This window comes from Equus caballus, chromosome 3 (genome assembly GCF_041296265.1).
Source record: "Equus caballus isolate H_3958 breed thoroughbred chromosome 3, TB-T2T, whole genome shotgun sequence".
NCBI lineage: Eukaryota > Metazoa > Chordata > Mammalia > Perissodactyla > Equidae > Equus > Equus caballus.
The window spans coordinates 105,436,832-105,452,376 of NC_091686.1; the positions used below are offsets into that span (position 1 = coordinate 105,436,832).

Sequence of the window (15,545 nt, forward strand, 5' to 3'; positions counted from 1 at the left end):
GGTGTGCTGGAGAGAGCCTGGAAGCTCTGCACCCCACCCACTATCCGGCCCCGTACATCTCCTCCACTTGGCTCTTCCTAAGGTGTATTCTTTACAATAAATCAGTAAACCTAAGGCAAGTGTTTCTCTGAGTTTGTGACCCATTTTAGCAAATTATCAAATCTGAAGGGGGAGAATTGTGGGAACCCACACCTTTGTAGCCAAGGGGCACAGAAATGTGGGTAACCTGGGGACCTGACACTTGTAACTGAGCGGTGACGTGAGGGCAGTCCTGTGGGACTAGGCCCCGAAACCTGTGCAGTCTGGTGCTAACTCTAGGTAGTTGGCATCAGAATCGAACTGTAGGACACCCACTTGGTGTCAGAATTGGTCTCAGGAGAAAAACCCTTCTCATTTTGGTATCAGAAGTGTTCTGAGTATAAACAGCTCAGATGCCAGCATACTGGCTGCCTGTGCACTATGTGCCAGGACCATTCTAAGCGCTTTATCTACAGTAGTTTATTTAACCTTCACAACAGCTTTCTGAGGGAGGCACTGCTATCATCCTCATTTTACAGATGAGAAAACTGACGCACAGAGGTTAGACTATTTGCCCTCAGCCACCCCACCAGGAAGGTGCAGAGCAAGATTCCAACCGAGGCAGGCCAGCTACCCGGGCACCAGCTCTGACCTATTATTCAACACTGACTCTGTCAGGCACCCTAAGCGAGCACATGCATCAAGTAGTTAGCACGTGATTTTTGCAAAGTGCTAGAAAGAAGTTTCATTCAAGTTTTCTTAATAATTCCATAATGACAGTTAGTATTACTTCCTACTAGACTAAGAAACTGGCAGATTAATGGGCTTGTCCAAACTCACATACTAGCAAAACGTCAAGCATTTAAGAGATGGAGTTAATCTGAAGTGTATGTTGGTTCAACGTGAGGCTTATAGCTAAGATTCGGCCTTTCTGTTCCGCCACAGAAGATGTGGGGGAAAAGAAAGGTAGGATCGGGGCTGGCCCCGTGGCCGAGTGGTTAAGTTCGCGCGCTCCGCTGCAGGCGGCCCAGTGTTTCATCAGTTCGAATCCTGGGCGCGGACATGGCACTGCTCATCAGACCACGCTGAGGCAGCGTCCCATATGCCACAACTAGAAGAACCCACAACGAAGAATACACAACTATGTACCGGGGGGCTTTGGGGAGAAAAAGGAAAAAATAAAATCTTTAAAAAAAAAAAAAAAAAAGAAAGGTAGGATCTACTTTTAGCCCAACAAAGTTCCCACAACTGGTATTTGCACAGTACAGTGACAGGGTCCAGGTGCCACCACTGCTGGCACACTGTCATCAGCACATCCCAGGCATCCTTCCTCCTTGGGCATCCTGCTTAAATACAGCAAATGAGTTCAGTCAGCTGTACCTTCACTCTCCCTCAATTCAATAGCTAACTTACACCAATGCATCTCTCTAGTGATCATAAGACTCTCAAGCAATACAAAATATGTCCTGCTCTGACAAAGAAATTGGGCTTATAAGGTTAAAGCAAAAGAGCAATAAGCAAAGTTCTGGGCCTCAGAGAATTCTCTCCCTTCCCCACTCACTCATTCAGATAAGCAGCAACCAAATAAAGTGGCAGAGATTACGACTGAGTCCAACTAAAAACTCAGGCTCTGAAGTTAGCAGAAGCCAAGCTCTATCACTTGCTCGCATGCATCATCTTAGAGCTTCTCTAACCTTCAGTTTCCTTGTTAGTAAAATAAGGATAACAAGCACCCATTCCAAAGGTTCTTGAGTAGATTAAAGGAGGTGATACGTGTACGTGGCTATTGCCTTAAGGATCTAGGAAAGAGCTACACTGTGGTCAGATTACTCTTTGAGAAAGCAAATAAATTCTTTCTTTAAAAATATTGTCTTTGGGCTGGCCCCGTGGCTGAGTGGTTAAGTTCGTGCACTCTGCTTCGGCAGCCCAGGGTTTCGCTGGTCCGAATGCTGGGCGCACACCTACCATTGCTCATCAAGCCATGTTGAGGCGACATCCCACATGCCACCTTGAAGGACCCACAATTAAAATATACAATTATGTACTGTGCGGCTTATGGGGAGGAGAAGGAAAAAATTTAAAAGAAAAGAAAAAAAATATATATATATATAGTCCTCTAAAATGGTAAAGTTCTGACATATTTAATGATTGCTATTTTGTGTTGCATCCCTAATAATGCTGGATAAATAAAATTTTACTATATCAACATCTAGGATCCTAGAGAATGAAAGGCATAACAAGTAAACAAAAAAACTACAACCTCAGGAGAATACGATGATGCATTATTATACTTTTAGAAATTAACAGACTAAGATGGGCAAACAGACTTCTCTGACCAGTAGGCTCTACACTTTTCTTCCCAATATCCTATTTTTTATAGGGTGGAAAACAGACAATATAATACTTAAGAATAAGCAATCTTACTATATCACAGTTAATCTAAGAATGTTTTTGATCACGATAGCATCATAACACTATTTGTTATTCTGCTGTTTCTCTAATCAAAACAGCCACAAAAGATAAATCTAAAGGACTATTAGGTAAGTATTGAGCAATTGTTCAGCAAAACTGTTAGCCGGTGTACTGGTCTCAGATAAAAAACACATGGCCCAAATCTACTCGGCTCATGAAATACCTTTAAGGTGGCTGCTGTTTTGAAGGAAGTCATACCACTGGTTTCCCTCTGTGTTAGGGGGTGACACAAGATCATCATCTTCATCTTTTAAGTACTAGAAATACAGAATTAAAAATTTAAACTTAGTAAACCAAAGAATTAGGCTCCAAAAATTGTTTATATTTAAGATTATTCTATTTAATAAGTTATTTTATTTTACTGCCAAGTCCTCTGAAAGTGCACTGCTATTATTCTAAGCGAGGCGACCAAAAATTGCTAAATGCCAAGCAACTAAACAAACTGCAAACTACTAAAAGATTAGAATGCTGTAGATGAAGAGACCATAAACTGAGTTTAAATTTCACGTTCCATTTTCATGAAGCATATTTTAAACTTATCTATGTAAGTTTATAAATTAATTTGAGAAGTAAAAACTATCAACCTACTCTATGGCTGTAGTTCTCAAAGTGAGGTCCACAGACCTCTCAGAGCCCCCAAGACGCTTTCAGGGATCCAGGAGGTCAATACTATTTTTATAATAATACCACGAGGTTATTTGCCCTTGTCACTGTAATGCCAGCTGTACGGATGGCCAAAAGCATATGCAGGGAAAACTGCTAGCACCATCACCAAGAGTCAAAGGTGTGGCCCCAAACCACACTAGCAACCACTGTCTTCCTTTTGGCCACCTACTCAGTTTCACCAATCTCTAATGTTAATAAAATTTAAAATTACTAATTTCATCAAATTTCAACCCCTGAATACAAGTCTTTTTTAATATTCTGTATGATGGAATTCAGAAGTATATAAAAAGCACTTTTGCTGCATACCAAAGCATGATGGCTACCATGAGGAAAAGCATTTAGGAAACTGTAGCTGTAAGTTAAGCCAGGCACTACCATGTTGTTAACACAATTCCATTTTTAATGCAAAGAATGACTGGCAGACAAACTATGATTATTCATTCTTTGGTATTTGGCAGATATTTTCTTGAAAAATGAAGTGAGCCTGTCATTTTAAGCAAAACAAATGACAGTCTTTGTTGCCAATGATAAAACTTAAACATTCAAACAAGAATTAAAATTTTGGAAAACCTGTACCTGCCACTGTGTGCTTGACAGCTTCACAGTACTTAAAGGCTGTCTGATGAGACTGATGATACTACTGAAATCTGACTTTTGGATATTGTAAGATACTAACACTTGTCAGAATTTGGTGTAAAACCAAAGAATATCCACAATTATCTAAAAAGCTATTCAAATACTTTTCCCTTTCTAACTACACACCTGTGTGAGGTCAGACTTTCCTTATACACATTGACTAAAACAACATCACAACAGATTGAACGCAGAAGCAGATATGAGAATCTGGCCGTCTTCTATTAGGCCAGACATTAAAAAGATCTGCAAAAATATAAAACAATGCTACTCCTCACTAAATTTCATTTCGTGAAATACAGTTATTTTTCATTAAAAATAAATATTTTTTTATTCTGTTTAATTTCTAATACTTAATAATATCTACCAGTGATAGATACAACAGAAAAGCTCTTTGGGGCCCTCAATTATTTTACAAATGTAAAAACTGTTCTGAGACCAAAAAGTTTAAAAACTGCTACTCTTTGGTTATTTTACTAAAAGGGCAGGGCTACTATAAAACTTGACATTACTTTCCATAAACTTTGGATAATAAAGATTAACACTATTTATTAAAGTTTTAAAATCAGCTTTTAAAAATAAAAGTAAGTCAATAACTAAGTTCAACCCAAAGCTCATACCTGACCAACTTTTTCAACGTTAAAGTATTTTCCTTTTCGATTATAAAGGTCTGGAGCCTAGAAAAAATACAGTTTAATACTTAAGTCAACTTACAAAAGAAAAAGAAAAAGATGTTATATTTAAAACAAAAACTTTACTTTTTAGGAGAGCTGATCGTGGCAGTTACTCTTTTTTTTCTATGGACTGTAAGACACACATACAAATAAAAGTCCAATTTATAGGCTTTATGTTTAATACCTAAGTACTGCTATTAATTAATAGTTCAAAAAGCATAACTGCTAAGGACTTCAATTAAATTGGATTAAATTTGATTACTTCTTAACATTTACTCAGGTTTATTGCAATTATTTTTTTAAAAAGCCAGCATTATAAAAATACAAATTTCCTACCTCATTGAAATGTTCAGTAAGAAATTCAGCAACAAATGTGATATCTTTTTGAGTCATCTATCAAAACCAAAAAGGAGCAAAAAAACCAAATCAAGATAAAAGAAAGCTTCCCAATAAAAGAAATACTATGTAATAATATATGTGACTTTTTTTTTTTTTTTACTATCTACTAAAAGCCATGGGACAAACAGGCAAAGTTCCTTCAAAGAAATTATCAATAGAAATCCAGATTACACAATTCTGAAAATATGAAATCCTAAGGCTCTGAGAAGCACAAACTTAAACGTTTTAAACCCATCTTCCAATCACTGAATTCGACAGCTACAGACCTCCTTATGGCCTAGGGTTGTTTGTTGCTTATTTTATGCCGAGTGCTAAGACTAAGTTTGCAGAGCCCCTCCTTTGGGAGTGGAGGACTGTAGCCCAGATAAATCACCTCAACCTGAGTTAAGGGCTGTTGGCCTCTGCTACTTGCAATGGCCCTACCTTCACGGGACCCCAGTTTGTCAGCCCTGAAAAACTTACACATTGAGGTCCCACCCAACAATTAACATATTTCATCTCCCAAAACAAAGCTAAGAGTGCTGTCAGAGAAACAGCTCACATGAACTTCCCTGGCACCCAAGCCAATCATCCATAGCACAAAAGATGCATCTTGTGTAAGAGGTGAGATCCCTTACTCACCTACTCCACCCAGGCTAATTTTAATGCTCTCCATTTTTCCAGGCTCAAAATTACCTAATCTATCCGAACCTGACAGTTTGGGCTGGGGGGAGGATGCGTGAGCTGTAGGAATCGAGTGGGAATTTTGCCCTATTCTCTAAGATCTTCCTGGAAGGAGATTCCATTGCTACTTGTCACAATCCTTAGTCAGAAAGAAACTGGTGCTTACCAGACATCAACACAGGTACTAATATCTAAGTACTACATATTCAAGGAAAATAAAAATGCATTTAATTTAAGGAAGTTAAAGTAAGGAATACAAACACCCTGTATTATATAGATTATTAAGTCTTATATAAACATGAAAATCACAAATTTAGCTAGCTATAATAAAGGTATTCTGTGAGATGAAAAAGTATAAAAAACATGCACATTTCTTTAAAAAGAAAAAAAAAGGGCGGCTTACTAAAATCTGTCCTGTGTCTACAGCCTGACATCCCATTAACCAGTAACTGTATATGAGTACCAAGATGACCAGCAAAGCTGAGCTCCACCAGGGCAATATTAACACATCAGGAAAAGACGCTACTATGTACTACCTTATTCAGCTCGGGAAGCACATGGTCTTCTGTCATTCTCAACATTGCTGGAAATATAAATTTAAAAACTACCTTTAAAAAAAAACCTACAAACATAATTTTAATCATAGATGCATTTCAAAAACTAAATGTGTTTCACTGGACTAAATCCTCAATTTGCAACAGCTTCTTTTCACCAAGGAAAACTTATTTTCCTTCTAAAAACTAAAGGGTGAAGAATTTAAATTTGATTTCTATTTCCAGGTTCAAAATGGTTGGTCTAACCATCCTAAACTATTATTTCTCATTTTCTCCTTCAACTCAGTCCACTGCCACTCCAGACAGACAAACCTAAGTGCTGCCCTGTGCTGAGACTACATGTGCAAGAATTCTCCCTTCTAACCCAGTGACGTTTCTTCTCTTAAAATCTGCAAGCAATCCTTTCCTCCAAAAGCCTTAGAATATCAAACAAATGTGTTTCTTTCCCTTGGGCTTTTCTGCTGCATGAAGACATTTGTTCTAAGATTTATGTATGTATACACACACTTACACATATATAGTCATGCACTGCAAAATGACATTTCCGTCAATGACAGACCAGAGACAACAGTGGTCCCATAAGATTAGCCTAGGTCTGTAGTAGGCTATATCATCTAGGTTTGCGTAATCACACTCTACAATGTTCACACAACAATAAAATCGCCTAATTACGCATTTCTCAGAACGTATCCCCACCATTAAGCGATGTGTGACTGCATACATTTATAGTTTCTTTATAATCTAATATCTGTGGTTGACTCCTTCTGCCCTTTCATAGGGTTGTCTTCATCAGTACTGTGTTTTTTGTATTATGTCCATCTAAGTCAAGAAGTATGCTGCACGTGCTTTTGCATAGTGTTTGAACATACTTCTTGGTCAGGAAAAAGCATGGTGAATGTGCTTTTGCAAATACAGATGATTTTAGAAATTTTTAATTAATGCAAACTTCTAAATTATCTGAAAAACCAATCATAACCTAGTTCCATCATTCATTCATTTATCCATCAAAAAATTACTTCTTGAGCGCACTACAGGTACTAGGGATACAGCAGGATAAGAGGTCCCTGCCTTCCCGGAGATTACATTTTACAAAAGGGCAAACTAAGGTTACTCAGCTAACTAGTGGCAGAGCCAGGACTACATCTAGGGCTCCAGTTCTCCAACGCAGGGTGCTTTCTACAACGTCCTGCTCTGGTGATGAGGACTGAACAGTACTTCATTTTTCTTCTGATCTGGCTTCCTATTACAGTTAGGACATTAAATAAAAATATAAACTGCCTAAACTACTTCAATAACTTATTATAAGTGAGACCAAACTTCTGTAAAAGAAAATTATTTCTAAGGTCTCATTCAGTTCTAATATTATAATTTATTCTAATTAACAACTCTGATATTAAACAGGCTGGCCTAATAAACACTCTGGCTCCCCATTCTGGCTAGTATTGGTATGGTTTCAAGAAAAATCTAACAATTTTAAATGTCAACATCTGCAGATCAGATTCATTTTTTCAATCAAAAGCAATTACATTAGATCGACAAATACGAAGTCTGTTTTTAAGAAATCAAGTTAGGATTTGGGCATTTGTTTAACGGATGTTAGCACATTACAGGCAATTTACCTTCTATTTTACTGTTTAGAATTTCAATATAGGATAAATTCCATTTACAACTAAATTTTGCATACGTTGGAGAGAAATGTACGCTGTATTATTTCAAAGATATTAAGAGAGATGACAAAAATAGCAGTATAAACGGACCTAAACAAAATATGCATACACTGAAGAGTGAGCATTAAAACATTTAATATCAAGTTAATAAATATTGGTTAATTAATTACCTAAAATGCAAAGATACTGTGGAGATACAAAGGAAGGCCACAAGCGGTCTAAATTCTGTTTAGCTAGGGCATCACTGTCCAATAGAAATGATAATGGAGATTTTCTACTTCTCTGCTGTCCCACATGGTAGCCACTATCTACGTATGGCTATGGAGCATTTCAACTGTGGCTAACATGACTAAGGAACTAAATATATAACTTCAACTGCTTTAAACAGCCACATGTGGCTAGTGTCTACCATAATGGACAGCAGAGATGCAGACACAGAAGACCAAAGTATAAAATAGGAGATATGCTACTCAAGGACAGAGGCTGTGTCTTATTTTTCTCTTTATTTTTTTTAATCTCACATCTAACAGTGCCTAACACACAGCAGGGATTTAAAAATGTTATTGCAATCTAAAGAGACAAGGTAAGAAAGGGTTAATTACCAGTGAGTGATAGAGACAACCCATGCTGCAAATTACATCTGTGGGCAGGTGGGGATGGGTGGGTATTAGAAGAAATAAGATTGGCCACGTGTTGAAAACTGCTGAAACCGGGTGAAAGGTAGAAGGGGGTTCATCATTTACACTATTCTCTCTACTCTTACAGGTATTTGAAATTTTACTAGAGTAAGTGAAATATTCTAAATTGATACTCCCATAATTTTTTAAAAAGTGTTAAAAATAACAAGAATGCTTCATTCAATTTAACTTACCCACATAGAGCCACCGAAAAAATGCTTTGAAATTTTTCATACTACTATCTATAACTCTAAAAAGATAAAAATAAAAGAAATCACAAATGAAATTATTACACGGGGTTCATATATCATTGTTCAATTGTCATGGCATATAATAATACTTATTGTTCTATTTTACCCTTTTCTGGAAGACATTTAAACCTTTAAAACAGCAGATTTTACAAATCAAACACATACCTAAAAATAAAATTTCAGAAGAGCAAATCCTGATTCTTTTCAAAAATAAAGCAAATAACTCAGATTCTAACCAGTTCTAATAGCCTTGCCACAAACTGTGTAACAGTCTTTCCTAGCATTCAGTAAAGTATGAAATCTTTCTCCAACTTTGCAAAGAAATCAGAAAAATACAGTTTTCAGCATTATTCTCAGTTTTTTTTTTGGTTTGTTTTTGTTTTTAAGATTTTTATTTTTTTCCTTTTTTCTCCCCAAAGCCCCCCGGTACATAGTTGTGCATTCTTTGTTGTGGGTTCTTTTAGTTGTGGCATGTGGGACGCTGCCTCAGCGTGGTCTGATGAGCAGTGCCATGTCCGCGCCCAGGATTCGAACCAACGAAACACTGGGCCGCCTGCAGCGGAGCACGCGAACTTAACCACTCGGCCACGGGGCCAGCCTCCATTATTCTCAGTTTTTAAAAAAAATACTGGTTAGGGGCCGGCCCCGTGTTTAACTCCGCTGCGGCGGCCCGGGGTTTCCCTGGTTCGGATGCTGGGCAAGGACACGGCACCACTTGTTAAGCCATGTTGAGGAGGCATCCCACATAGCACAACCAGAGGCACTCACAACTACGATATACAACTATGTACTGGGGGCTTTGGGGAGAAGGAAAAAAAACAAATGATTGGCAACAGTTGTTAGCTCAGGTGCCAATCTTTAAAAAAAAAGAATACTGGTCAGTAAGAAGGAAAAAAATCAACCCTAACAGAAAATCAATAATATAAATTTGTACTATGTCACTACCGCTGATCTCAATGGACATTATCTTTGGTAATCAATTTTTTTTTTCAGGAAGATTGTCCCTGAGCTAATATCTGTGCCAATCTTCCTCTAATTTATGCAGGATGCCACCACAGGGTAGCTTGATGAGCAGTGCCAGGTCGGTGCCCGGTACCCAAACCTAAAAACCCAGGGCCGCTGAAGTGGAGCGTGCAAACGTAACCACTACACCACCACACCACCAGGCCGGCCCCAGTAGTTGACTTTTGATCCTTACAATAACTGAGATCTCAAAAATTGAACTTCCTTGAGCTTTACACAAATGTATAAGTGGAAGTCATCTTCATTTTGATGAAACTGTTTCTGAATACAGAAATGGGTATCATTCTTAAAAAAGTCTCTTTAAGCTCACATCTATAAGATAATTACTCTAAGCAAATAACACCTGCACTTCTCATTCCTAAATCTCAAAGGCCAGAATACAATGGAGTGATCCTTTCAAAGCTCTATGAGAAAACGATTTCCTTTTCAGAATCCTATACTCCCTCAAAACCATCAATTAAAAGTGAAGGTTGGAGAAAAGATACAAAAGGATGCAGAAAGTTTATCTTTACATATCTGCTTTCTCAAGAAGTTACCGGAGGGTATTTTCCATCAGAAAGAGTAAATGAATCAAAAACAGAGGAGACGCTGGAAGTCTGAATCTAATTCATGAAAGCTGTGAAGAAAATGCCTGTGTGGCAGCTGGCGGGAGAGCTGAAACCCAACATCCAGACTGAGGCAGAGGGATGGAAGACTAACGAAGCAGGCATCAGGAACAGAGGGAACCCAAAGATATGCTACTACCCTCAAGACAGGGAAAGAACCTAAGGATGTGCTAAAAACGACAGACAATGCAAGAAAAAAGAAAGCAGATAAAGTCTAGGAAAACAAAACAAACTCAAACAAAGAATAATTTCTAAAACTTGGTAAATGAAAGAAATGCAGTATAATCATACAATTTAGAAAATATGCAGGTGATTTATAGAAGAACTGAAAACAGAAACAGTTACAAGAGTTAAAAGGATTCCCTCTGGAGAGAGGACTTAAGAGTGAGGATAGATGGGACAGGAAAATATGCTTTATCAAATTGCTCTGCTACCGGCTTGTTTTAATCAAGTAAAGGTATAATTTTCATAAAAACAAAAACTCATTTTAAGAAAATCATGACAATTTGCTAGGTTCTTATTTATAAGTAAAAGCCACATAAAATGGAGGAAGATTGGCACAGATGTTAGTTCAGCAACAATCGTCCTCACTAAATAAATAAATACATGAATAAAGTTTAAAAAGTAAAATAATCTCAGGTTAATGATTCCAGGCATCCCCAGTACTTACTGAAGAAGTTCATTTGCCTTGAGTATGAAAGAACCCACAGCCGTAATGGCATCTAAAGGGAAATAATTAAATATCATTTGTTAAATAAGTAAAGTGTGTTTAAGGTATTCTATTAAGAAATTAAATTACTACCTTCAATTCCTGCAGCATCTAGTCCAAGAGGTTCATATTTTTGCTTCCATGAAGCCATTCCTTTCAGTTCACTCAAATGGTATAATAAAGACTCTGAGCCACTAGCAAAACCGAGCAGAAATAAATTAGTATGGCAGCCATCATCAAGGTGGCAGGCAGCTACTACTCTGCCTGAACATTTCTAAATTTTCAGAAATAAAAACTGAAAGTAATTTTTTCTTTGTATGACAAATTATTTCTCAAAATTATCTCTAAAAACTGTAGATCATTTGGTTGTCACAACTACTGAGATGAGTACATGACCACAAGATTAAATTCTGTAAGATCAAATTACGTTCCACAGTTAGTCTTGGCCCTTTTAAGACAGTCATATGATCATCCTGTTCACCCAACAGCTATATATTCAATATTCAACATTCAAGAAATATTTATTAAGCTCCAACTTTAGGTCAGGCCCTGTGCTAGATACTGGGCACACATGGTGAACTAAACGCAAGGGTCCTCGTGGCACCGAAGCTAATGCGGGGATAGTCATAACCACACAATGAGACAGCGTATCATTTCAACCATCACAAATGCCTTGAAGGAAATGCAGAGTGCAGCTATAACAGAAGAATCTCATCTAATCTAATGGGGATTAGGGAAGGCGTCTCTGAACAAGTGATATCTGAGCTGAGAGCTGAAGAGTCTAAGTGAAGAGCAGGGTGGGAGTGTTCCAGAAGGCAAAAGGGATGTACAAACGCCCTGGGTAGGAGAAAAACTGTCACATTTGGGAAGGCCACCAGGGTGGGTGAAGCAGAAAGGCAGGTGTGCTAAAGGCTATGCAAAGGTCTTGGTGCTAAGAGCAATGGGAAGGCACTGCAAGTTCTCAAGCAAGAGCAACATGATCAGATGGCCTGTGGAGAAGACATCCGGGGGGGCACAGTGCGGACTGGAGGAGACCAGGCCAGAGGGTACGGCAGCAATCCGAGGGAGCGGTGATGCAGCTTGCTTCAGGGACTCAGCATACAGGGACTTATCAAAATTTAAGTCACACACTGAGCATCCACCTGCAAACTGCTTCACCGAGGCAGCTGTGGCTAGAAACAGCATGAGATGAAGATTGGGACAAAGTCTTGGTTCTGACACTTAGTAACTCTGGGCCAGCCACATGACCATTCTGAACTTCAGTTTCTTCTTGTGTAAAATGAGGATAATCATAACCAACATCTTGCTGAGGTGGTAAATGCAAAAATACATAATGTGCTTTGTAAACGATAGAATATAAAAATATACTTAATTTCACTGCTCAAAAAAGGGTATATGCCCTATTTAAAATATACTTCATGGTTTTCTGGTTGAGAAAAAAGCCCAGACAGGGCCTAGCCTGGAGAAAAGATGTTGGGAAATTTGTTCAGAAGGCAGAATTATATCATTACTGACTCTAAACCATGGGCACTCCAAGATTTCCCTCAGATGCCAAAGCAACAATTTTAGCTAGAAAAGGCTCAAAAAGAGAATGCCAGATGATGAAGAGAAGGTTGCAGAAAACAGACCGATGCCAAGTACGTGTAGATGCAATACCAAAAAATTCTGCATCACCTTCTTACCTCTGTAAGTGACTTATAACCAGTTTTTGTATACTGGAATACGATGACTCTATAGACTGGCCAAGTTTTTTTAAGCCCTAAATAAGAGAAGACAATACATTTAGCATACAAATAAGATACTATACACAATTCTAAAAAAAATTAAGAATGTGTTCACAGCCATTTAAATACAAAGATACTTTAACTGCACCTTCACTGTTAACTGGTTCATTAAGAGGGTCTGAAGCTCAGCACTACAATGAAAAAGAAGTATTTTTAGTCTTTTGTATTCAAATCTGAATGCATCACTTAAAACTTTTAAATGTCAAAGTATAAACAAGATTTTTAAAGAAAAATAAACAAAAAGAAATAGCCCAACAAAAATTAAGACTTTGTTGTACTCACAAAGGAACAGACAGAAAAGGAAACAAAGTCCAGAAACAGACTGAAGTATAGATGAGAATGTACTATATGCTAAAATGGCATTTCCTATCAGTAAGGAGAAAGTGTAATACTCGATAAGTTACACTCAATTATCTAAACATTTAGGAAAAAAGAAGTTAGTTTTCCACAGCATATAATCAAATAAAGCACATCTGGAACATGTAAATGGAATAAAACAAACCATAAAAAAAACTCTAGAAGAAAATACAGATCAATCTTTAAATACTCTTAAGATGGGAAAGGTCATTTTAAGAGTAATGCTAAGGAAAATACTATAAAAAAGACTGATTTGGCTATGTACAATTTTTAAAATTTTTATACATTTAAAAAATACATACACTATATATAGTATACTCACACAAAATAATCACATTTACATAAAAAAGTACGTGCAAAGAAAAGCCTGGAAAGATATATACTATTTTTTTTTGTTCTTGTGCACCAGAATTTTCTTTTTTTTTTACAATAGGAATTACTTCTGAAATAAAAAAACTACTTTACAAAAATAATGAAAAGCAAGAGTACTTAAGAGGAGTTTACCACCTTGCTTTGCCCCACAACAGCAAGTGCATGAACTCATCTTGCACTGATGTAGTTGTGTTCTTTTCCTAGACAAAATGATAAAATCATGATATGTATTTTTTAAATCACAAGCATATTTATTCAAAATTACAGGAGCACAACTCCTTTTCTTTTCCTTACCCTTCCTTCAAATCCATATGTAAACTGATTATCTGAATATCAGTTACTGGAAAACAGCCAGTCAGCTCTTCTAACACCTGCCCGTACTCCCCAAGCCCCACCTGTTCCACTTCACAGCCCTGTCTCCACCTAAGCTGCACCAGGGGGAAGAGACTCCTTTCCCTCTGAGCAAGTGGTTTGAGGTTAGACCAACACATTTGAAAGAAATCATGATCTTAGCCTTTTATGAATCAGATCGATTGTTCTCAAATACCTCATAATATAAATAAGGATATGCCTTCTTTAACTCCTTCTATGGGAAACACCAGTTACATTACCTGCACAAACTTGGTGAGACGAGAATCCATCTGCATTAGTATTTCTTCCCATGCTTCACACATACATGTCAGTGATAAATTTATATACTATTAGCAAGAAGAAAATATTAAAATAGTAAAAAAGATTTAAATCAATATGCTAACTAAATAATATGTACTTCTTACTGTCAATTGTCTCAAAAGAAATCCAGAATTCACTTTTAACTCAGTTAAGCCTAAGAGAGAGAAGACCATAGCTAACACCTGATAATCCCTTAACTATCAAACATTCTTAAGTTTTTATCTGGCAAAACAGATATCCTCCAGCTTTTTACTTGTAAGATATGTTTTATGTATACTAAGTGTTAAAATGCTGGTTTGGTCAGCTATTTGATTTTCAAACAGGATCCTTAAATAAGACACTGATTTCCAGAAATCTTTGACATCAAGTAAATCAGTGACTGAAAATAAAGGCCATGATTCTTTGCAGCTCCTCTATCCAGACGCAGAGTTGATTTCTCCAGTCCTTGAATCTGGGCGGGCCTCGTGTCTTGCTATGACCAACACAACGCAGCAGAAGTGACACTGTCAGTCCAAGGCCTCAAAAGGCTTTTTTGCACACTTCCACTCAACACCCCTGCCACTGCCACCACTTCTTAAACAAGCCTGGGCTAGCCTGCTGGGAGATGAGGAATGTAAAGCCTAGAGAAAGCCATGAGAGCTAAGGGACATTTAGATCAGCCGCTGACCACCAACGTACGGCCAAGCCCAGCCAATATTAGCTGAACCTGGCCCAGATCAACAGAACCTTACAGCTGAGCCCAGCCTGAATTGTAGACTAAAACACAGCCCCTACAGAATCATGAGCTAATTTGGGGCGAGTTTATCATGCACAAAAGCTAACTGATACGATGACTGTTTTCCATAATACTTTACTTGCAATAAAACTTTTAAAATTCCAAAATGTTATCTTGTTTGTGGGAATATTTTTAAAAATTTAAACCACTTTTTTCTTTCAAAGAAATAGAGATGGGTGGGAGTAGATTTTCAATTAAATTTCTTTTTCTTGCTTTAATGGATATATAAGATTATCAGACTAGACACCTCTACCACAGATAGATAGCTTTATAAAATAAAATTTTCATTTTTTTTATTTACAGAGCGTTAGAAATCTATAGTAAATATTCACATTAAACAAGCTACAAATAAATACCTGTAAAAGAGCCGAAATGTGAGTAAACTTTCTGGCCATTCGAGTTACTTCAGGTAGGAAAGAGTACAATAGATTGGTTTCAAGCTGTAAAAACAAAATAATGAAGTTAGTCATAATCAGATGCACTTACTTCTTTTAAAGATAAATCAGTCCCTCCCACTCAAAAAAAAAACCCTGTAACTGAGAAGAGTCAAGGTCCAGCTACATATCAGCAAGAC

At 37.4% G+C, this 15,545-nt stretch overlaps 1 protein-coding gene across 2 annotated transcripts in view; it reads right to left on the reverse strand.

Moving 5' to 3' along the window:
• The window catches only part of ANAPC4 (anaphase promoting complex subunit 4), a 52,932-nt gene that overhangs the window by 27,450 nt on the left and 9,937 nt on the right, over nt 1–15,545 (reverse strand). For both annotated transcript variants that reach the window (XM_023638275.2, XM_014738762.3), the window contains exons 10-21: nt 15,328–15,411; nt 14,136–14,222; nt 13,660–13,724; nt 12,884–12,926; nt 12,694–12,770; nt 11,105–11,205; nt 10,973–11,024; nt 8,618–8,673; nt 6,062–6,108; nt 4,800–4,856; nt 4,410–4,466; nt 2,654–2,747 (exon numbers count right to left, since the gene is read on the reverse strand). In XM_023638275.2, the coding sequence (XP_023494043.1) occupies nt 2,654–2,747; nt 4,410–4,466; nt 4,800–4,856; nt 6,062–6,108; nt 8,618–8,673; nt 10,973–11,024; nt 11,105–11,205; nt 12,694–12,770; nt 12,884–12,926; nt 13,660–13,724; nt 14,136–14,222; nt 15,328–15,411 (820 nt within the window). The remainder of the gene's footprint in view (nt 1–2,653; nt 2,748–4,409; nt 4,467–4,799; nt 4,857–6,061; nt 6,109–8,617; nt 8,674–10,972; nt 11,025–11,104; nt 11,206–12,693; nt 12,771–12,883; nt 12,927–13,659; nt 13,725–14,135; nt 14,223–15,327; nt 15,412–15,545) is intronic.